This window comes from Parambassis ranga, chromosome 10 (assembly GCF_900634625.1).
Source record: "Parambassis ranga chromosome 10, fParRan2.1, whole genome shotgun sequence".
Lineage (NCBI taxonomy): Eukaryota > Metazoa > Chordata > Actinopteri > Ambassidae > Parambassis > Parambassis ranga.
This window is the reverse complement of record NC_041031.1, coordinates 14,202,338-14,223,454: the sequence shown is the minus strand read 5'-3', so window position 1 is coordinate 14,223,454 and position 21,117 is coordinate 14,202,338. Positions and strand designations below refer to the sequence as shown.

Sequence of the window (21,117 nt, the reverse complement as noted above, 5' to 3'; positions counted from 1 at the left end):
AAACCGCAACAACAATGCTTTTGGGAGGACAAAGACTGAAAGTGATTCAATCAAAATTCCCTCATAGTTCAGTTTCTCAACTTTCCACTTGTGAAGAGAAAAGTTTTGAAATCTACTTTGTTCATTTCCTAACAGCTACCTTCTCTCCTTCCTACCCTTCACTTATGAATGCCCACCCTCACCTTTCTTTGGCCAAACTACCTTACATGTCCCCCACCCCTCTGCATTATCTCATCCCTGAGCACTCAATAGGGGTGATATCCGGCATGCTCCTGCTCCTTCCCTTCCTTGCCCTGGCTTTGATGGCCTCCCCGTCTACATCCTCCTCCTCCTCCTCCTCATCAGACCAATCCACCTGCTGCTGCAGGTTCCCCCTGGAGCCTCTCAGGCCACCACCCTTAAAAAAACTGCCTGTGCGAAACTTCGAACGGAATGTAACAAAGGAGAGGCTCTTGCTGCGCTGCTGCTTCTCAATCACTGTGTCCGGAGTCTGAACATCTTCATTTAGGTTCACCTCTTCCACACAGTCACGCAGCACTGAACGAAAAAGCCGTGGAACCTCATGGACCTCAGGTTCCATCTGTGAAACCAGCCTCCTGAACCTGTGGAGGGAAGAATAAAGACATTTACACATTTCTCTACAAAAACAAGGCAGCAGAGAATCCACCTCCAGACGTTCTTGCTACTCCCCTGGCAAGACAGATGTACTGCATGCCCTGTCCTGGATGGTGGATAATACTCTGTTCAAGGATGACACGAAGGACAATAGGAAGGATCCTCTGTTTTATTGCAATTTTAAATTACTTTTTTGTTGAAAGAACATGTCCATGACATGTAGTCATGTTTGTCAGCATCCTAAAGATGTTCAGTGTGCTGCCACAAGATAGTAAACATAGAATTTTTTGCCAAAACATCCAAATTGTTGCAGATTTGTTGAACAAACTGGTTCACTGGTTAATACGATAAGCTTTACCACTGACGCAAAGCTAAACGGGTTATGAGCAGGATGGAACTTGTGTTTAAGCTATGCACGCTCCCTGGTTGGGTTACCATCGGCAATTAATAGCTTGGTTATATTACTTGTGAATTGGATAGAAGCCCTTGTTTCTTTAATTTAGCTTTGTGGCTCTCTGTTTCATTTCCATACATCTTTCTGCATGTTCTCTTCTTCTTACTTATTCAGTAAGTTGATATGAATGTGAATGTGTGCATGTGATTTTCCATGTTTAGGATACAATTATGAAGGTTACTCTCTCACATTACTCATGCTGGCACCAGTAGGTAGTATGCTGACCCAGCATCTCTGTCTGAAGTTATGATCAAGTCTCTGATGCAGTGTTTTTATTGGGATATGTGAAATAACAAAAAAAAGGGCGTTTTCCACTTACTCTTCTTAGTCTTAACTGGACATAAATTGTTTTTCAGCCAGTTTCTAGCTACAACATTGTTGTCTGTCTTTCTTACCTGACAATCACAGGGCCACATTGTGAAGGAGGGATCTTGGCACAGAGGTCCTGTAACTCCAGCAGGTCATTGGGTGTGAGCTCGTAGGGCTGTGGTGCTGGGGTGTTGGCCAGCCAGCTGTAGTCGGCTGTGGAGGAGGAGCTGCGGCGCCGACGGCGCCCCTCCGTCGCCCTTTCCAAGCGGATGCGTTCAGTGCGCTTTACCATGGCCCCCAGCTCCAGCATCAGAGTGTTGGTTACCAGCTCATCAGTGCTGCGCTGGCCGGGCACTTTGGGTTCCAGGGAGAAAACAGCAGACCAAGGAAACATCTGTGAAGACAAATATTGTCCTTTATAACAAAATGAGGCACATTCAGATTGAAATTTTGCAAACCGAGTAGTTTGTCAAGGTTTTTTGTGTTTAGGACACAAATGTTTCATTTCAAAGTTACCTCTATGCTGTTTTTTGTTTACAAACCTTTATATAATGTAATCTTCATCATGCATGTTTGATTGTGGTCTTACCGCCATGAAAGCAGGTTTAAGAAGCTGCCGTGGGTTCTTGTCTGATAGGAGTTCTGCAGTTGTGCGGTTAAAGCCTCTGTCAGCAGCCGGATGAGCAGCAGGCCTCCATGGGCTTGTGGATGAAACTCCTCTGACTCCAGCTGTTGGCGCACAGCTACCTGACTGCCTTGCTACCTGTAATGGTCCCTGGCAGACAGTGTGAGAGGCGCGTGGAGTGTCGGTATGAGTGAGGTTGGGAATAAGTGTAATCCTGTATTAATACAGAGTGAGTGACAAGATGAGCTTACCTCATGACATGAGCGTATACCTGGGCGAGCAGTGTTGCGTGTGTGATGGACAAAATTCAGGTGGAGTGTTTACATAACAGGAAGGAAATGTTCAGCCCCTTCACTTTCCTCTTGTTCTTTACACCACTGTCTAAGTGTCTGAGCGAGTTATTCCTGAACCTTCATAAAAGTTTAACGGTGGTTAAACTTGGTTTCAAGATACATCGAGCACAATCCCTGAAATAACATGTCGGGAGTCTGAGTATTGGCCTCCCACTGAGCAGACAATAATCCTTCAAACACACCTGTTATCACCAGGCTGTTGTGGTCTAGTATTACCCCAACAATACATTTCTACCCCACAAGCCAGCATATGGCCTTGCATGCATGATAACTACAGGGTGGTTGCTGGGTTTCCACACCACTCAGCACTGAGCCACCAAATCCCAGATTACATTCAAATCCACTGGCTACCTGGAAGAGTGAGTGGTTGTAATGAATATTATAATCTAATTAGATAGCTGCCTGCACTCAATGCTGCAGCTGCACCTGGACGAAAAATATTTACTTTTGAGAGAAATGATTTGAGGTCTACATATACGTCTTCTTTTATTTTCAGCTGTTCCTTTCAGAGAATCTGTTTCCACCTAACTCTCGGCATCCTCTCCTCTCACACCGACCAACTTCATGTCCTCATGTGCCTCATGGCACATCTATATATCTCCTCTTTGGCTCTCCTCTTGACTTCTTGCCTGGTAGCTCCTTCTACCAATATAATCACTAACCCTCCTCTGCACATGTCCAGATCACCTAAATCTGGTCTCCGTGACTTTGTCCCCAGAACAGACAACCTGAGCTGTCCCTGATGCGACGGTTCCTAATCCTGTCCATCCTCGTCACTGCTAAATAGAACCTCAACACCATATACTATCACTGTAATATAGCCTAAAAGTATAATAATAAAAAGAAACAATAATAATAATAAATGTATGTTTAATTAAATAGAAATGAATTAAAGCAGGGGTGTTTGTAGTGTTCATTTCACAGTAGCAAATTAGCTGGAAACTACCCATCACACCATGTTTCACGGCAGGTTTGACATACTGCAGTGTTATTCTCTTTCTGTTTGTCTCCTTGCAAACACCTCTGTGTTAGTACAAACCATAAATGTGCTACCTCTGAGTCTTGCTTTCCTGGGTCATTTTTTTTGTCTGTATGATAAAAACAATCTTGACACTTTCTCTTTAGTTTCCAGGTCTCCTACAACATCAGTGCTATTAAGTGAACAATGTTCTGCTGGAAAGTTGAGGAGCGGCCGTATGTATTTATAACCGGTAAACAATGGCCTTAGGTTGATTTATGTGATCTGATAAGTGGATCAAATCCAAATGGACTAGACAAACAATTCCAGGACATCTAACCTTCTGAGCAAAGCCACCAAGTCATTGTAATTAGTTAGCTTAAGTGTAATTATTGAATAAGACATTTAATTGAAAATCTTAAATGTGCTTATTTGTACTTACGCCAAGCAGGGTGTTTTAGTGTTTAAAGCATTTTCACAATGTTTCCAAATGTTTGTAGGTTTAAAAGATAAAATATTTTCTGATTTTTGACCTTCCCTTTATATATTTATATATTTATTAGTTGTCTATCTGCACTTTGGAATTTATCTTATCTGAAGAAATGTAGGAACATGTCGTATTTGTGTCGTATACTTGTGTGGTTAAATATTCAAATACTTCAATAAGTTGTACTAATAAAAGTAACTCATTCATATTTCAGCGACTCCGGAGGTCGCTAGAGGTCATCAGAGGTTCAAACCGCCGCGAGGACTTTTCCCAAAACAGACCCTGCTACGTCATTAGCCCCGCCTCTCCCCGCCTCGTGTCACAGCGACTCCGGTTCTGCTGCTGGCTTTGTCAGCTGCACGAGACGCGCGGCTTCTTGTCTTAGATATGAAAGCTGTCAGTCACTGTTAGCAGTTAGCTTTGGGTTAGTTAACAAACAGTTCACGGTCCCCAGACAGCGAGGAGACGAAGACATTTGTTACTTCTATACACAGCGGAATCACAGCAGCCGCCTCAGCTGTGTGTGTGTGTGAGCCTGACCGGCGGCTGGCGCCCGTTGTAGCTCGGTAAAGTGAATGGTAAGTAGCTTTACACTGGGACTAGCTTGTAGCATCACTGCTAGGTTAGTTGTCAGTCACTTTGGGCGCTCACAGTTCAAACCACTGACAGTAGAAAACACTGAGACCATATGGTTTTCGACGTGTCGTGGTGTGGTTCTTGCTGCTTATCATGGACGTTAAACTGTCTTTCAGTTTTTGCTGCTGGAAGGTGTCAGTTTTCTCTTGTTCTGGTTGAACCTCGTGATCAGACCTGGTTCAGCACAGGCCAGGGTCCAACCTCTCATCTTACATTTGACTAAATCTGCCCTGACATTTACTAAAAAAGCGCAGATATATGTATCTGATTTATTATCCTAAAATGACAAATACATTTTAAGTCTGTTTTAAAGTCAGAGAAGCATGGTGAGAGAGCAGGGGAATGACATGTAACAAAATTATCCAAAAAGACATGATGTACATATGTGTTTTTGACCACTAGTCTACAACCCATCTCTATCTCAAACTACACTGTGAACCCAACAGTGATGACATTGGAAATAAGTCATTAACTTTATTATTCTGTCATGAAGATTTTTTGCTTATATTTATGTGATTCCTTATGTGACAATACTGTAGTAAATAGATTGAACATGAACGTGTATGCAAGTATTATAACATCATCCTGATGGAATTGAAAAGCCCTTGTTGCTACTCTCGTTGTTCTGGGACTGGTCTCATAGATTTGTCAGTGTAGTCAGGTATGTCTGCTGAGAGGCAGGTAAACAGTGACATAATGTGTTATGAGGGAAACTGACTGAGTCGTGGTGCTGTTAGCCTCGAGGCTGAAATGCATGTTAAATCTACAGGTTTGGTCAGGCCATCATTTTCAGTCAAGCTTTTCTTCATTCCAAAACTCTCACTTTTAACGCTGCCTGTCTGTGTGCATGATTGACCCATACAGGAAGTACTAGATACTTTGGTATCTATTCGTTTAACTTGGAATAAAGTACTTTGAGCAAAGGTTTTATGTAAACAACATGTATTTTATTGCAGAAGTGTAAGAGGATGGTTTATTTTCAGCTCATAGGGCTGTTGAAACATTACAGGCAGTCTGTGTTGTGGAAAACAGTGAGTCACAGCTGCCCAGTGGTGACAACCAGCATCTCCCTGAGGGATCAAAGCCTTAACAACGCAATATATTAACGAGCGTGTTTAGATGTGTGTGTTATGAGTTAGACCATGTAACACAAACTGAGGCCTGTACTTCCTCCATGTTTCAGACTGTGGATGTTTTACCAGGTGAATGTGTTTTCTGCAGAAACTGACTTATCTGCCAGGTAGACACAAAAGCTGGCACATTCTTCTTAGTGTTCTCAGAAACCACGTCACCTTTTGTAATATATGTGTTTTCTTTGTGACAATGACAAATGAAGAATCTTCAAGTAGTATGTGTTTGTCTTTATTCTACCTCTCTGTCAGGCCCAGGCAGAGAGAGATGAGTTGGGCTGAGGAAGACTGGACGGTGGGACTGTCTGGGCGGGTCCTGCTGAAAGTGAAGGAGTTGCAGGTCCTTCAGGAGCGACTGTCCAGAGAAAACAAGCAGAAACAGCTGCAGCTAGACAACATCCACACTAGCCTTGAAAAACAAACAGTGAAGGTATGATGACCATGTGAATTTATAGCCGTCAATGATATGCTACTGAGTCATCTCTATAACTCTTCTCTTCATAACCCTAAAACGTTTTCCTTTCCTCTGTCTCCACCCTGCTCCTGACCAGTATGAGGAGGTGCGTGTAGAGCTGCAGTCAGTGCAGAGAGAGCTTCAGAGTGTTCGAGATGAGGCCAAGGCGGCTGTGACCAGCAGGGAGCGTCTGACTCAGGAGCTCCAAACCAAACAGGCTCAAGTATGCTCTTTAGAGGGCCAGCTAGATTCTGCTCGTACTGTCAACAACAAGCTCACACAGGACGTCAAAAGGTCAGTGAAAATCACTGGGGCCGCTTCACTTTTTAATGCTTTGTTTTTTAAAACCTTGTCTTGTCTTGTGCTTGGTCAGTTGTTGATTCCAAGTAAACAAATGTTTACCTGGAATCACTTTTAGACTAAGATCAAAGATAACTTTATTTTTTTTGGTCATGACTCCAGAGTTTTATACAAATATTTAATAAGACAAAATAATGATGTGATGACATTCCAAAAAGTCAACTGAACAGACACGGCTGTATCTAAATCTTAATCACTTAGTAGAAGCATACAGCAACAGGGCAGAATGTCTCATTTTAATTCATTTCAGTTGAATTCAAATTTATTATATAGTGCTTTTTACAATCAGAATTGCTGGCACTATTTCTATGAGATTTTTGCCTTTATATATTTATTTATTGGGTTTTTAATGGAGGGCGGCAGTCCTACAGAAACAGCAGAGCGGTGTGTAGGACAGCGACTCTGCCTCCTGGCCTTGACCCTGGGCTGTCAGATGGTTGGTTGTCTAATAAACTTATATTGTTATATTGGTAGAAATATGAGCTGCACCACCCCAGGTGAGATGGATGCCATCTCACCTAATAAGACCAGGGTTTCCCCAGAAACCTTCCTAGTTATCTATAAATGCCACGTTGTTTTCTAGACACCACTGTGCCAGCCAGCGACAGAGTAATGACATGCGGCTAAACATTTTTTAACCTGACTTAACTCTTCTCCTCTATTTCTGCCATGTCCCTCACTCTGTGGCAGGCTCGAGGGCGAGCTGGAGAAGCTGCAGAACAGCAGCAGGACAGCAGATACCACTCTGTTTTCTACACCCTGTTGGAATACAACCTCACCCTGGGAACACAATGGTACGGTCTAGTAAATTTCTGACTTGTCTGTTTATTGTTAAAGTTGGTTTCTTCCTTATCCATTCATTAATGCGCCAGTATTTAATGGAAAAACCACATCTCCCACAATGAGTAGAGAAGTTATAAATAAACTCTCCCTGTTCTTTCCCAGCCTGTCACTCTCTGGAGACTGGTGTTTGTCTTTCCTCTCGTCTTTAAACCACTTGGGTTATGTGTTGCTGTTGTTTCTGATCAGCTGTGGCGATTGGTTTTTAGTACTAAGTTCAGTCCATATGCTTTGTTTTTGCCCTGTAGGGAGCAGACAGGAGGAGAAATCGGGGCAGCGAGATGAAGGACAGAGCCGGGCACTTCACAGCCGAGTAAGTAAAATCAGTGTGAACTATCCTGAAAGCTTGCAGATCATAGTACACTGTACGTGCCATGACCCTCTAAATGCAACCTTTTGTTGCTTCAGAGTAGATGCAGTTACAGCTCAGAATTGGAGAGGTACAACGGCATCAACCTCTGCCAACTTAGTGTCATCAGGTTGTCACTCTTATTTAGAACATGATGAGCCAGAAGTGAACAGTGAGTTTTTCAAATCTCATTATGGATCAGTACTCATTGCAGCTTTTTCTGATTGAATTTGGGTCTGGTCAGACGAAATAGCCTTTTAGTGAAGGGTTACGGATTGTCAACACAGCTGTGTGGTCTGTTGAACACTAAGGCACAAAGATAAGGCTAGCATTGTTATCAAACATTTTCAGAAAAGACCAAACCTGAAGATAAACATAAGGAAGACTTAAAGTATTTTGCATAATTTTATTCTGAAAATATACTCAGCATACTGCTAAACAGCTGTTTCAGGCAGTGTTACTTCTACTAACAGATACACGGGACTACTTGAGCTACAGTGTTGCTGTTAGTGAGTGTAAAGTGGCATATATTAGATAAAAATAACTATATTGTCTATGTACATTGCATAGCTAAACACATGATTGCAGTGATGTGTTATAGTTTTGGTCATTTAAAGGCTTGGCCAGTTCCCTTTTTTAAGAGATATTTTAAGTACTTGTGCATTAATTCAATTAAACATCATCTGATTCTATCTGACTTTTCTCTCAGTTTCCACATGGTTGTTGTAATCACAAATGTGTAGAGTAAAATATTAATTCAGGATGTATTTATTTTGAGTCAAATACTGTTTAAGAAGTTGCAGCATACAACCTGTTATGTTCCTTTAGTTTTCCATTCTCACTGTTTTCTGTTTCTTATCTCCTTCTTTCAGCAGCGGCTCCAGTTCTCAGACATGCCCTCTGCCTCATTGCCCCGACAACACAAGAGCACACCCCACCGCCACCCATCTGACCAATCAGACATCTTCTCCACTCCCTTGGCTGCATTTCCATGGGAACGGGATGACTCAAGACCAGTGGCCAAGAGACGACTACCCTCTCCCCAGACACCCTCCCCTGATGTCACAAATCAAGGCGTGTCAGAGCAGGGGGTTTGTGGAAAGGAGAAGGACCACACCACAAAGACAGACAGTGAGTTGGGATGTTCAGTGGTCACCCCGGTAACAAGAAAGGTGCAGCTTACAATAGTGTACATTGTTAACAAACCTAATGTCAACAGGAGGCTTTTCCAGAGCCTGGGGCCACTGCAGAAGAGGGACAGTCATCGCTAGTTTTACATTTTTACTGAGCAGCACACAGCTTTTTTTATATTTATATTTTTTTACATATTATTTTGTTTTGTTTTATAATATATAGTTTATTTACAAACCATCAAATGATGAAATATATTCTCTGTGTTTCTAGTTCTTAGTGGTGATCTCAGCAAAATCAAAATAAGTGAAGCAATTAGATTATCCTGAATAACTTCAACAACACGTGTTACATAAGAGGTTGTGTAGTAATGACAGGATCAGCCAGAGATTCCTCTGCCTGATTCAAGGCCAACTCTATAATGTAGAGTGGCTCCTACACTTCAGACTTGTGATGTAACACTCCTCTCTTTCTGTGTGTGTGTGTGTGTTTATTCAGAGGAGGATAGGGGCCAGGTCATCGTAAAACAATAGCTGCTGGAACATCAGTAGGGAGGGGCAGTATGGTGTTTATTCAGGCATGCCTTTTGAATGGAAATGTTTTTTTTGCTTCTTTCGTCCCTGTCACTATTTATGTCATACAACACAGACTTTGAGGTAGATGGCAAAACATTAATAAACATAAAAGTTTCATTAGACACACCAGAAGCTCAGATGTATCCCTGGCCTTGCATATCAGTTTGCTTTTGCATCACAGAGTGACAATAACTGTGGTTGAGCTAGACTGTATTGATTGACCCCATTTGTGTGTTCTTGCTGATAACACAAATGCTCCAACCTCTCAGCCACTAATATGATATTAATATAAATATTACTGTTTAGGCAAACATTTCACAAACACTCCTGGGATTTCCTATAGCTTAGTATTTATCCGAGTTACAAGACTGTTTAAGTGGTCTTCTCTGTTCCTGCTCTCCCTTTTATTCACCTATCAATATTTCTGTTGTTTTTATATTTCCTTGTATTTCTTCTTATTTGTTTCTCATGTGCAGTATGTTTTTCTTTGACCTGTTTTAAAGCCAAATGAGTCTATTAATAGTATGTTTCTGTTTGTGATTCATCCACCAGTTTCTTTATCAGAAATGCAGAGTCGTATCTTTGCACTGGAGGAGGAGCTGTCTGCCAAATCTGGGAAGTTGATTTCCATTCAGAGTGAAATGGCGCAGAGCAAGAAGGAACTTGCCGCCAAGGAGGTCAGCCTGCAGAAAGCCCGCGATGAGCTTAGCCTGGCACACACGCGCATGGCCCAGGACAGTAACCGGGTAAAAGCACACAATACAATATCACTACCATTACTACTGGTGATGCTACTGCAGCTCATTAAAAGAAGTGGTGTTTCACACCACTGATTATCCACAGTATTTCACTGAAGCTTTCCCACTTGTACAATGGGTGTTGGCCTCATCACAACAGCTGTTTTCACTGATATATCAGGTGTGAGAAAAACATGTGCTGTCCTGTGCTGAAAAATAACCAAAACCATCAGACATGCATGTATGATGCATGAAGAAATACTGACACGCTTCCCCATTTATTCAGGGTTTTCTGATGTATGAATTACTTGACTTGTAATGAATTACCTGTTTATACAAAGATTCACACAAGTGTATATTATTAGAGTGATGTTTTGCAACATTTAATATGTAGTTTAACAAATGCATTTTGTGTGTTTGGGTTTGGTAGGCATCAGGAGCAGAGCAGCGGCTAAAACAGCTACAGGAGGAGCTTAAGTGTCAGAGGCAAAATGCAGAGAGCAGCCGACTGCAGCACCAACAACGTACCAAGGAGCTGGAGAAGCAGCATCAGAGGGTGAGGCTCTTACACAAGCAACAGAAAAAAACATTCAGATTAGTGTCAAACTTTGTTGTCTGTTTTTCAGGATTTGACAGAGCTTCAGAAGGAGAGGCAGTGTCTAGAGAAGCAGCATCAGCAGGAGGTGAATAAGCTCAACCAGGAGTTGCAGCAGGCCAGGACGCTTCACAATGCCCTGCAGGCTCAGTCTGATAAGGTCAGTTTACGTGCACTAATTAACAAGACAAACAGGCTTCAAAAAAAGCAAAGTGACAAATCTACATCTGTATCAACACTGGAAACTCATGATCCACGTAACATTTATGTTTTGGTTCATTACAGTATCTGTCCTGTTATTTCAGCTACTTCCTGTTTCTCTTTCTTGCTTTTCCTACCTCTATCCCATCTTCTCTCTCCCTCTTTCTTCTTACAGGGACTATTTTTGTTATTTGTACCAAAGGTCAATAAACTTATCTCATGTCTTTTCCCACACTTGCTTCTTGCCCTGGTTGTTTTCCTCTCACTCTCTGTTTCACTCTCTTGCTTTTTGTGTTTCTGTTTTCTTTTCTCCCTCCCTGCCTGCTCTCCTCTTCGCTTCGTCCTCCTATCTTCTCGGTTTCTCACCAGTGGCAAGGTTGAGCAGCAAAGGTAATGGCAATCTTCCTGCGTTTGATGGCGCAGAATGCTTTGGTTATGAAAGCGTGAAGCAAACTCAAACCTGTGTGTGATGGGAAAAAAAATCAGTAAACATGGTGTGAAGAAATGGCTGCAGGGCAAAGATGGCTGGAAGATTTGTACTATTGTAATTTGTGTTATGCATATGCATGTTGCATGTTTGTACTTAAAACAAATTTGGATTTTCTAAACATAAAGGAATGTTGCAATACATATTTTTATGAGCAGATCCAACTGGAAAGTTTACATACAAAACATGTTTTTCCTATTCATCGAGATATGCTGCAATAATTCTTATCAATGCACATTTGTGTTTCTCACAAACCCTGACTGTAAGCCCTGATAAGTTCTGATTAGGCAAAGGAGAGTCAACACACATAGGGGCATATAAACACAGTGACATTCAGCTGTGGGTAGAGAGCAATTTACACAGGCTATTGTGGAATTTGCATTTATCATTTGTTTGTTCGTGCACACACACAGTTTCAGTGGTGAGCTGCAGATTATTTTTCGTTTGCCTTTTAAATGCACTAGGCTGACTAAATGTGTAAAATAAATTACACACCTGAAAATAAACATTTGCATACATTTTAAGACACAATTAAGACGCTTCATGGAGGATTGCTTCTACAGAAAATTCTGAATGTTCCACTGATTTGTTTAGTTTAGATTTGTTTAAACAGATAAAAATATAAAAAACTTTTTGAGTAAGTTTAAGAATACATTATGACATTAAATGATATAGTAACTAAGAATCATTGTATAAAACAATATTGTTTAGCAAAGTCAATATTTAGGCTGGAGGTTGGTTGATTAACACAAAAAATAAATTGATTTTTTTACAAGTTCCCAGGCAACGGCTAAAAAAAATTTGGGGATCATTGGTTATTAATATTTCAACAATGTATTTCACAGACTAGTTACCATTTTACAGTGAAGATGAAGAACAAAAGCCTGCTCTGCTTACAAGCGATGTGATGGAACTTTAATTACTTCAGTAATATTTTTCAGCATTAAGTATATGTACAACATCATGACAGTGAAAATTATGATGTACTAACTCCTTTGTTGGATTTAATGTTATCACTAAAACTGGATCTGTAGTATTTCACTATAAATCTGTATATGTATGATGACACAATACATAATATACACGATAATATGCACAATTATAAAGGAGAACTGGTGGGAAGCCGATCAGCTCAAGTCTTCCTTAGTTCCCCCAGAGAGGTCTACGAAACCTTAGACACAGCTTTTGCTCACTATCGATCACTGATTGATATCCTGCTTCCTGTTCCCTGCACTAGTTTGTATTGCTACATTTTTAACAACTAATCATCTCTTCTTTTCTCCTTTGTTCTTTTTACCTGCTCATTTTGTTTCTTTCTAAAATCCTTTCCCTTCAATACTCTGAATTCATTGCCCCCATATTTTTGCACCTAACAAGTCATCATTTCCTTATTCTTTTAGCTGACTCTGCAGAAGCAGGCATTAGACAAAGAGTTGGAGGCTCTAAAAGAGAAGCTGAAGTGGACAGAGGAGCAGCTGAAAGAGAGCCAGAAGAAAGAGACACAGACACAAGCCAAACTGACGGTAACAGACACACTGAGGGTCCTGAGTTCTTCTGAGTCAGGATCTACATTTATCAATTATTCATTAGATGAGCAGTGAATATATATTGAAGTCCATCCATTTTTAAACATCTTGATGTGCCATATGACAGTCTGATGGTGTGATGCATTAAATGTAAATAAATAATGAGTTCATTAGATTAATTCATCCAGCTGTGTTATTGACTTTTAGTTACAGAAAATAGACATAGATAGATAAAGTTTAACAGAGTGCATGTCTTATTAGCTTGCAATATGGCTACTACTAATGTGTAACTTGTTTGTTTGTGGTTTTATGCTGTTGTGACACTGCTTGTATGTAACCCTCATTTAGGCAGCTTTTCCATATCCACACATGCAAATATTGCAGGTGCACATATTAAAGTTGTGAAATGATATAGTTCATTGAAGCTGAGCACTTCTTTGAGATATGTGATTTGACTGGTTTTGATCCACCTCTTTTGTTTTTCTTCTTGCATTAGGAAGCAGTCCGTGAGGCAGAGGGTGTGGCAGTGAGCCTGGAGCAGAGCAGGAAAAGAGAGCGAGCTCTGGAGGAGGAAGGGAGGAAGCTGGCAGAGGAGCGAGCTGACGCCCTGCGTCTACTCAAGGAACTGCAAGGTGAGGAGTGAGCTGTGGGTAGAAGGACAAATCCATGAGATATGTTATAAAGTATAAGCCATGTGATACCATAATATAAGACTTCTTATAGAGAAATTCTGTTTTCTCTTTCCTTTCTTTATAAAAAGGTCAAGTGACAAAAGATGCAGTCTTTTTTATACTCTGCAACATTTTTTACATAAATTTAAACCAGTGTTGTTCACTGGACCCGTTGCTGCCCAGCGCAGTAATTTAAAATTCTGTGAAACAAAATATGCACATTCATTATTTAGGAGGATGAGTCATAAGGTTTGTGCTTGTTCCCCCTGTAACGTATGCATCCCAGTGCTGCTCCCTGCTGGTAAATCGTGACATTTGTTTCTCTTCCTTCTTTTCTCCAGAGCAATCTGCTCAGGCAACCCCTCCACAACCTGTCCAGTTTTGCCCAGTTGGACAGAGTGTCCCATCTTTTTCTCACCCTGCCCGACTAACCACCCACAACAAGAGACCTGCTGCTACCCGAACTGAGCAGAAGAGAGAGGAAGAAGAGGGTGTACATGAGAGAGCAGCATTGACTTCAGCACCTTATCCTTCTGACAGGGAGCCAGGAGAAGGAATCGACTCTGAACACATCACTGACATCATCTCCCCTGAGAGTTTACAAAAAGCAAGTCACAAAAGAAAAAGTAATGAAGACCAAAACAGGAGTGGAAATGAGAGCAAATGTGACACATCTGCGGAAGGTGATCGACTTATAGATCCTGAAGACTCACCTTTGCCAAAAGGTTTGATGCTTTTGACTGAAAAGACAACTTCTCTCAAGTCTGAGCAGACCACCTCCTCTGAAGACCTCAAGAGAGAGAATGCCATGCTGCATTCAGAGCTCAATGATGTACGTGAAGAACTCCAGAAAAGACTGGAGGACCTGGAAACACAACGGCGGGCTGAGACAGAAGCCAGGACCCGCCTCAGACAGCTCAGTCACAAACATGCCAGCCAAGCTTTGGATAGAGAGGAGAAAGACAAGGAATGGCGAGCACAACTAGAAAGTGAAAGGGCTGAGACTGAAAAGCTGAGGAAGGTTGTGGCTGCTTTAGAGGCAGATATGAAGAGAGACATTAAGGAGCGAGAGGAGCAGCAGGAGGAGGAGACGGACAAAAAACAAGAAGACAGGGAGAGTGAAATGATAGAACTCAATATCCAGTTGAAAAAGCAGCTAGCAGAGGTGAAAGCCCAGCTTGCCTTAGAGCGAGAGGAAAGAGAAAGAGAAGAGGATGAGAGAAACCAAATATTAAACACTGACACTGATGTAAAGAAGGAGCTGAGCATTAAATTGGCAGAACTTACTGCTGAATTGGAAGAGCTTAAGAGCAGAAGAAAAGATGAGTTAAAAGAAGAGGAGAAACTCTCTGTTGCCAATAGCCCCTTAACGTACCTGACCTTCCATGATGATGAACTTAACTCCAATGTTGTTTGCTGCGATCGAACACTTCTCCCTTCACCAGAGCAGCACCTCCTGTTCTGCCAGTCCACCAACCAGCGCAACATGCTCATGTCACAGGCAGCAGGACAAATCATTCAGGAAGAGCAAAAAGTGATAAATCCTAAGCACTCAGGTGATGATCAAACAGGTGGAATGACCCCTGACCTGGATGACAACAGACAGAACTGTTTGGGTGGGCCTTCTTTGTCAGACCTCCATATGAACGAATGTACTTCCTCTGATTTGGGAAAAGAGGTAGAGCGCCTGCAGAAGGAGTATGCTAAAGAGACAGAGCGTGCTAACCAGTACCAGGTTAAACTAGAGGCCCTGCAGAGTCAGGTAAATAATGGTGGATATACAGAAAGTTAATGTCATTATGTAACAGACAGTATCTGAGGAGGAGGAAATGTGGACCTCGTCTCATTACATATTATCTAAAAATGTAATTAAGTCCTGTAAGGTGCGCAGCTTTGATTCAGGCTGGATTTAGTTTTAAACTTTGTTTTGTTTCTTCTTTTCGTTTTTTTCTCAGGTTACCCGTCAGACCCAGCAGTTAACCATGGCTTTTGAGAAGCAGAGTCAGCACATCTCAGGCCTTCTAGCTGAGCTGCAAGAGAAGGAGAGTACCCTCCTCAACCAGGAAGGGGAGCTACAGCAATACAAGAAAGAGCTGGAGGGCCTTAAGACTGAAAGGATCTCAGAGGTAATGATGGTTTCCAAAGAGGTGGAAGTAGAGGGACAAAGAGTAGAGCAGAAGGATGTGAAGTTAGTGAAGACCTCACAGCTCCAATCAAAACAAGAAATGGAAGGTGCTGTCACCTGTATCAGTACAAAACCACTGGTAGATAATGACTTGAATGCACAGAGAAATGCAATGACTGGAACAATGGATGCTGAAACGCCAAATTCAATATACAATGAAATTCTGTGGTCAGGAGGACAGTATCCAGACTCTGTAAACACTCAAAATAACCAACGCTCTGCTTCTGTAATGACACAAGATCAGTGCACTCAACACAAAAATCCAACAGACTTGGTGTCAGAACTGCTTGCTCTTCGACTGGAAAATCAGCTGCTAAAGCAAAGCATAGAAGGCTTGAAGATCTCTGATCAGACCAACAACCCAAAGTTACAGACTGACAGTAAAAACAGTGATACTGTGGCTGAAGAGTTGCAATTGAAGGGCGTTTGTGGGAGTGAAGATGAAAGAGGAGATTTGCAAAGGGAAGACTGGGGAACCACAAGAGCTGAAGATCTGGAGGAAGTATCTCAAGACCAGGCCAATCATCTACAGCAGCAGGTAGAGACAGTGTTTTTTTCACATCAACAGAAGTAAAATTTGTAGTAGTGTAGACCGTGATAAACTTTATGAGAAAATCAATTCAATAAAAATTACATATAGTACATACAAATCATCAATGAATAAAAACAACATATTTTCATATTTTATGTTTTTTTTCCTTTATTACAAAAAAATGTTTAAATTACTAAGTAAAGATCGAGTTATTAGTATGTTATTACTGTATATTGATTTTTCTAAGGTGAGGTTTGTTTTAACTTCTGCTGTCCTTTCTCTCCTGTCCAGGTGGAGGCGCTGCAGATCAAGGTACGGACTCTCTCTGAGAAGACCCAGCAGCAGGCAGAGGAGCTTGCTGTGTGGAGACTGGCTTCCCAGCCAGCCACAACTTTTGCCCAATTCTTTCCCAACATAGAGGACCAATGTGAAACCCAGGAACAGATCTCTGCTGTCATCCACTCCCAGACAAACCAGCAGCAGATGGATGAAAAGACTCAGCATCAGAAGCAGAGTCAGGGTAACATCACAGTCATCAGAGAAGATGAGTTGTTTCTCAGCTCCTCCAACAAACTGCATGGCCGCATGTTGGTCTCCAGGTAACTCACACCAGAAGTAGAAAAGTAGTAGTAGAGTAGAAGGCGTGTAAATATTTGACTAGGACCTGCATTGGATGCAGATGTGAATGTTTATGCTTGTTTTGTTTGTTTTTACCCACAAGACTTCAGAACAACAATCATCCTGAACCGAAGAGTCTCCAGTCGTCTAAAAAGTCTCCACCACAAATTCATGATGCTGACAAGGTAATTTTATAAAATTATTACAGTCTTATTTTCCAGACCACTCTATGTGCGTTAGGCCCTGTGCATCAGAAGTTTTTAGGAATGAGGATGGGATTTGTTTGCGGGTAATTTTAGTTTATGTTGATGCCTCTCAAATAGGTATTCTTTCTAGGAAATTTCTAAGAAATAAAATGAGTACATGAAAAAGATAAAACATGTCTCTTCTGTGCAGTTTTGACGGTAATGTTTTTAATATTTATGTTTTTTTTTTCTCAGGAATCCGAAAAAGAAAACCAGGACATTAATGTCTTACAATGGTCGGAGGCCTGTCCAGCCCAATACAACGACACTGAACTTGTCCAAATGTCATCGGAGAAAATGACTCAGCAACATGTAACCAAACATCCCCACAAATCCTCAGGACCAAATCCATCCAAAGCCCAGTGCTACTCAGGAAGACCTGGGGCCACACCAAATGTATCCAGAGCAACCAGCATAGTCAGCATTTCCCCAGACAGAGATGTCAAGATGGAAATGAAAAGCGTCAGTAGTCAAACTGAGGAGAGTCTGTATCATCATGATGTCCCTACTGTCTATGTAAGCACACAGACTGAGGAGGCAGCAGATGACAAGGAAGAAGAGTTGGTGGAATCTCCACCTGTCTCTCCTGTCCTATTAACGGAAGGGGCAGAATCAGGAGACAAAATGTTGTTTTCAGGTTCTTTCCCCATCCCTGCTGACCCAGCTCGCCTGGCTGAGAGAATTCGCCGTAATAGGACGCAGATGTCAGCTGCCTTTGACGACACAGAGTATGAACCCTATGGCCTGCCTGAAGTCGTCATGAAAGGTAATCTTGTTAGATGTACTTTTATGGGGTGAATAAATTGGAAATCAGTAATCTAAACAGGCTTGAATAAATTCTGGTTTGTGTAAAACTGAGTAAACAAACTATTTGTACAAAATTCTTCTCACTGATTTACAAGCAAGAAAAACACTACCTGAGACTTCAGCCACTGGAGCCAGATATTCCTTTCAGACGTTGGCAGAGAATAAAAACGGCTTTAGAAAGAATATTTGACTTATTGGACACAAACATCCAAATCTGAATCTGTAATTATGTGGCTTTGGAATTGTAGGAAGCATAAATAAGCATGTGCCAGATCAAGTTTGCCTCATCAGTGTTGATGGTTATTAAATGTCGCTCTCACCTCTTTACATTCTTCAGGGTTCGCTGACATCCCCAGTGGTCCTTCATGTCCTTACATTGTGAGAAGAGGTTTGTTAGGGACAACTGTTGTACCTGTGTCTCAGAAAGACACAAGAGAGGAGGAGGAGACAGATTAAACACAGCAACAGGTAACCTCTTTAAACTCTCCCTGAAACTACTGTGGAGTTCTGCTTTGATCTAAAAAGCATTGGCCATGGATGGCTTTCCCATATGCTCTTTGCAATCTGCGACATCACCCCTTCAGGCCTCTTAATCCTACGCTCAGGTGTCTCTTTAGTTATCTCCTTCAGAGATATTAAATGGTCTTATAGTTTTATCCAGGCAGTCATTTTAGTGTTGAATGTATTTAAGATACTCCACATCTTCCAAAGCAGGTGTGATTGTTCCTTTTCTTCCATGGAGTAGTTGGATCAGAAGATTATTTAATAGTAAAAATAAGTAGTTGCTGTCTTAGTTGTCCTCACCCACCACCAGATTCACCTCTTATGAATGTTTGCCTAAATATAGTTGTTTTTTCTTTCATTTGATCTAACAGCATGTCTTTCCCCCTTTTACAGATTTGTAGGAAAGAATTGATCACATTGAATGTGACTGATGAGTCACAGCACAGGGACTCTTCAGTGTCTCGTGGCACTACAGACCTTGAATCAAAGGGCCAGTTTAAAAGGCTGTAATCATGCATGGACTTCTGTAGGTGAGTGCAGGTAACTGGGCCTGCACTGACAGAACAAATACATCTACACTGTGGAACCAAAATGTTTTTACTGGTCACTAGTTTATCCTCTAATTGCTAGGTGGAGATGTTGCTGCCCATCACAATGCTTCACACCCACCTATATATTTAGGTACAGAGGTGGTGATTTAGTGTTTCTTCAACCACTTTTCCAAAGGGACTGTTTATTTTTTGCAAACTCAGAGTTAACTTATGAGCCTAGCCTCAGCTTACGTTAAGTGAAACAGTGCCTAGATGGTGTTTTTCTAAACAAGCACTTGTCAAGATAAATTTGATTTGTTTTCCAAAAGGGTGAAGCCAAGAGAGGACTGTTTGAAACCATGATGTTTTCATCTTTTAACTTTTTGACGTGGCTTATTTATGGACACTTGAATGTGTTTTAGTAGAAGTCAGGTGTTTACCATAATGCGTTAAAGCACAGTGTGCATGTGTGAAACCTTAGCTGTGAATAGGAACACGCGTGTCCTCATCTTGATTTTACAGTGTGTGTGTGTGTGTGTGTGAAAGAGAGATAGAGAGAAAGAGTTGGGTGAGCACATGTCTATGACTCAGTCTAACCTGCATTGGTTTCCGCTCCATGTATGGTGAAGCACACTGCGCTCCCTCTCTCCTCCTCCGTCTCCTGCTTTGCCTCCCTGTCCTACGCCAACAAACAGTCGGTAGTTAGTTACAATGAATTCACCAAAAACATGTGAAGCTTTAATTTGTTTGAGATAAACTGAGGTAGTGTCCTGCACTCCATTAGATATAATTTATTTGATATTGTTTTATTGTACATCTGTTAATGTTTTTATTGTACATTTATTTATTGTGCCATAGACAACAATAGTTCAATGTATGTACACTGATGTCTTGTTTGTCCTGCAGCAGCAGATCTGACCACTTTGTATAAGATTTAATTATTTAAAGGATAGATTCACATTTATTTAAGTCTATGTGGTAGAAATTAGCTACTTATGATATAATTATTTAACTCTTAACACTCTGGACTCTTGATTATTGATCCAATAACTCCCCTGTTTTTTTCTGTTACTGTTGGCATTTTGCCATAACAGTTACTGAATATAAACATTTCTTCAGACTAAGGTAAATAGCCAATTGCCAACTTTTTAGCCTAATTCTGTTGCTGATGGAGCAACAAAGTCACGCTTTGTTCTGAAACCTTAGCTGTCTGATTAAAAGGGCACAGTTTATCTGTGACAGCATCCGTTTTTTTGGACTTTGTGCCTTGAAATAACTGAAAAAGTGTAAAAATTAAAGTTGATGCAGAATATTGAGGTCAATTTGCATGGAAGTATATTTGCTAAAAAACAAGGACAAATATCCCACTGGAAAAAAAGATAAATAAATGCTTTTTTTAAAATCATGGCGCGACCACCCTTTGGCCAAAACATGTGGAAATCTTCAGTTTAGGTATTTTGTAGCACTACATTTTCTCACTGTTTTTCACCAGGCAGTATTTACTGGTTAGGCTGCGGTGGAGGAATAAAACAGACTTTAATTTGATTTGTTTGTGTCGATTAACCCCCCCCCCCCCTCTTGTGGATATTAAGAAACGTGAATCTGTCCTTTAAAACTGTGTTGTGTAATTTTGAAGGCTTTGACACATGTTTAGAGGGACAGCGCTGTCTCTCCCTCTCTCTGCTGCGGTTGGTTCACTTAAAACAGCAAACTGTTAATCAGTGCTCTGACCATTTATCATAAACACACGCCTGACTTCTCTCTCAGCTGCCTTCATATCTCTGGGATCTGCAGTCTTTTGTTGGTGACGTGGAATTGTCTGATCCCGAGAAGGGAAACCTGCCCTGTATTTGTTGCCTTTTTTTGGACACTTATGTGAATGTGTCTGTGTTTTGTTTGTAACTAGAATAAAATGCTTGCTCTTAACTTTAACTCTTAACTGTCTGTTTCTGAGCATCTATGAGTGAGATGGCAGTTTGTGTATTTGATGGTGTATATTTTATATTTTATTTTTGATTGATGATTAAATCACATAAGTATTTCCGCAATTACCACAGCCCTCTCCCTTTGCCTCTTGGTCACAAACACATTTTGGAGAAGGTGCTGAAAGCTTTGAAGAGTTTAGATCAAAGAATTTGAGTTTATAGAGGAGTTTGGCTTCAGAGTCTGTTCTGTTTCATAATACAAATGTTTCAAGTGCTAG

General features: G+C 41.1%; 2 protein-coding genes across 4 annotated transcripts; one reads left to right on the top strand and one right to left on the bottom strand.

Moving 5' to 3' along the window:
• Positions 1 to 226: 226 nt before the first annotated feature.
• On the bottom strand, positions 227 to 1,772 carry LOC114443046 (protein RD3-like). The gene is made up of 2 exons (XM_028416953.1): positions 1,465 to 1,772; positions 227 to 602 (listed from the first exon to the last, which is right to left on the bottom strand). The coding sequence occupies exons 1-2, from the start codon at positions 1,770 to 1,772 to the stop codon at positions 227 to 229; spliced, it is 684 nt and encodes a 227-aa protein (XP_028272754.1).
• Positions 1,773 to 4,145: 2,373 nt separating this feature from the next.
• LOC114442547 (centromere protein F-like) lies at positions 4,146 to 20,846 on the top strand. Of its 3 annotated transcripts, none has more exons than XM_028416230.1 (18): positions 4,146 to 4,379; positions 5,820 to 5,997; positions 6,119 to 6,315; positions 7,072 to 7,175; positions 7,470 to 7,534; positions 8,446 to 8,701; positions 9,829 to 10,022; positions 10,444 to 10,569; positions 10,640 to 10,768; positions 12,697 to 12,819; positions 13,319 to 13,454; positions 13,835 to 15,255; positions 15,449 to 16,216; positions 16,502 to 16,809; positions 16,932 to 17,013; positions 17,269 to 17,839; positions 18,218 to 18,348; positions 18,778 to 20,846. In XM_028416230.1, the coding sequence occupies exons 2-17, from the start codon at positions 5,836 to 5,838 to the stop codon at positions 18,334 to 18,336; spliced, it is 4,761 nt and encodes a 1,586-aa protein (XP_028272031.1). In that variant the 5' UTR covers positions 4,146 to 4,379; positions 5,820 to 5,835; the 3' UTR covers positions 18,337 to 18,348; positions 18,778 to 20,846. The 3 variants fall into 3 exon arrangements, with proteins under 3 accessions (XP_028272031.1, XP_028272030.1, XP_028272032.1); XM_028416229.1 differs by having other exon boundaries at positions 8,443 to 8,701; XM_028416231.1 differs by lacking the exons at positions 4,146 to 4,379; positions 5,820 to 5,997; positions 6,119 to 6,315; positions 7,072 to 7,175 and adding an exon at positions 7,630 to 7,742 and having other exon boundaries at positions 8,443 to 8,701.
• The last annotated feature ends 271 nt before the right edge of the window (positions 20,847 to 21,117 follow it).

Bases quoted from the DNA above. Each gene is read 5' to 3' on its own strand.
- LOC114443046 (XM_028416953.1), bottom strand. From the start codon at position 1,772: ATGTTTCCTTGGTCTGCTGTTTTCTCCCTGGAACCCAAAGTGCCCGGC. The intron at 603-1,464 runs GTAAGAAAGACA...TTCCCTCCACAG, and splicing joins TGTGGCCCTGTGATTGTCAG to GTTCAGGAGGCTGGTTTCAC.
- LOC114442547 (XM_028416229.1), top strand. From the start codon at position 5,836: ATGAGTTGGGCTGAGGAAGACTGGACGGTGGGACTGTCTGGGCGGGTC. The intron at 7,535-8,442 runs GTAAGTAAAATC...TCCTTCTTTCAG, and splicing joins GCCGGGCACTTCACAGCCGA to CAGCGGCTCCAGTTCTCAGA. The intron at 8,702-9,828 runs GTGAGTTGGGAT...TTCATCCACCAG, and splicing joins CCACACCACAAAGACAGACA to TTTCTTTATCAGAAATGCAG.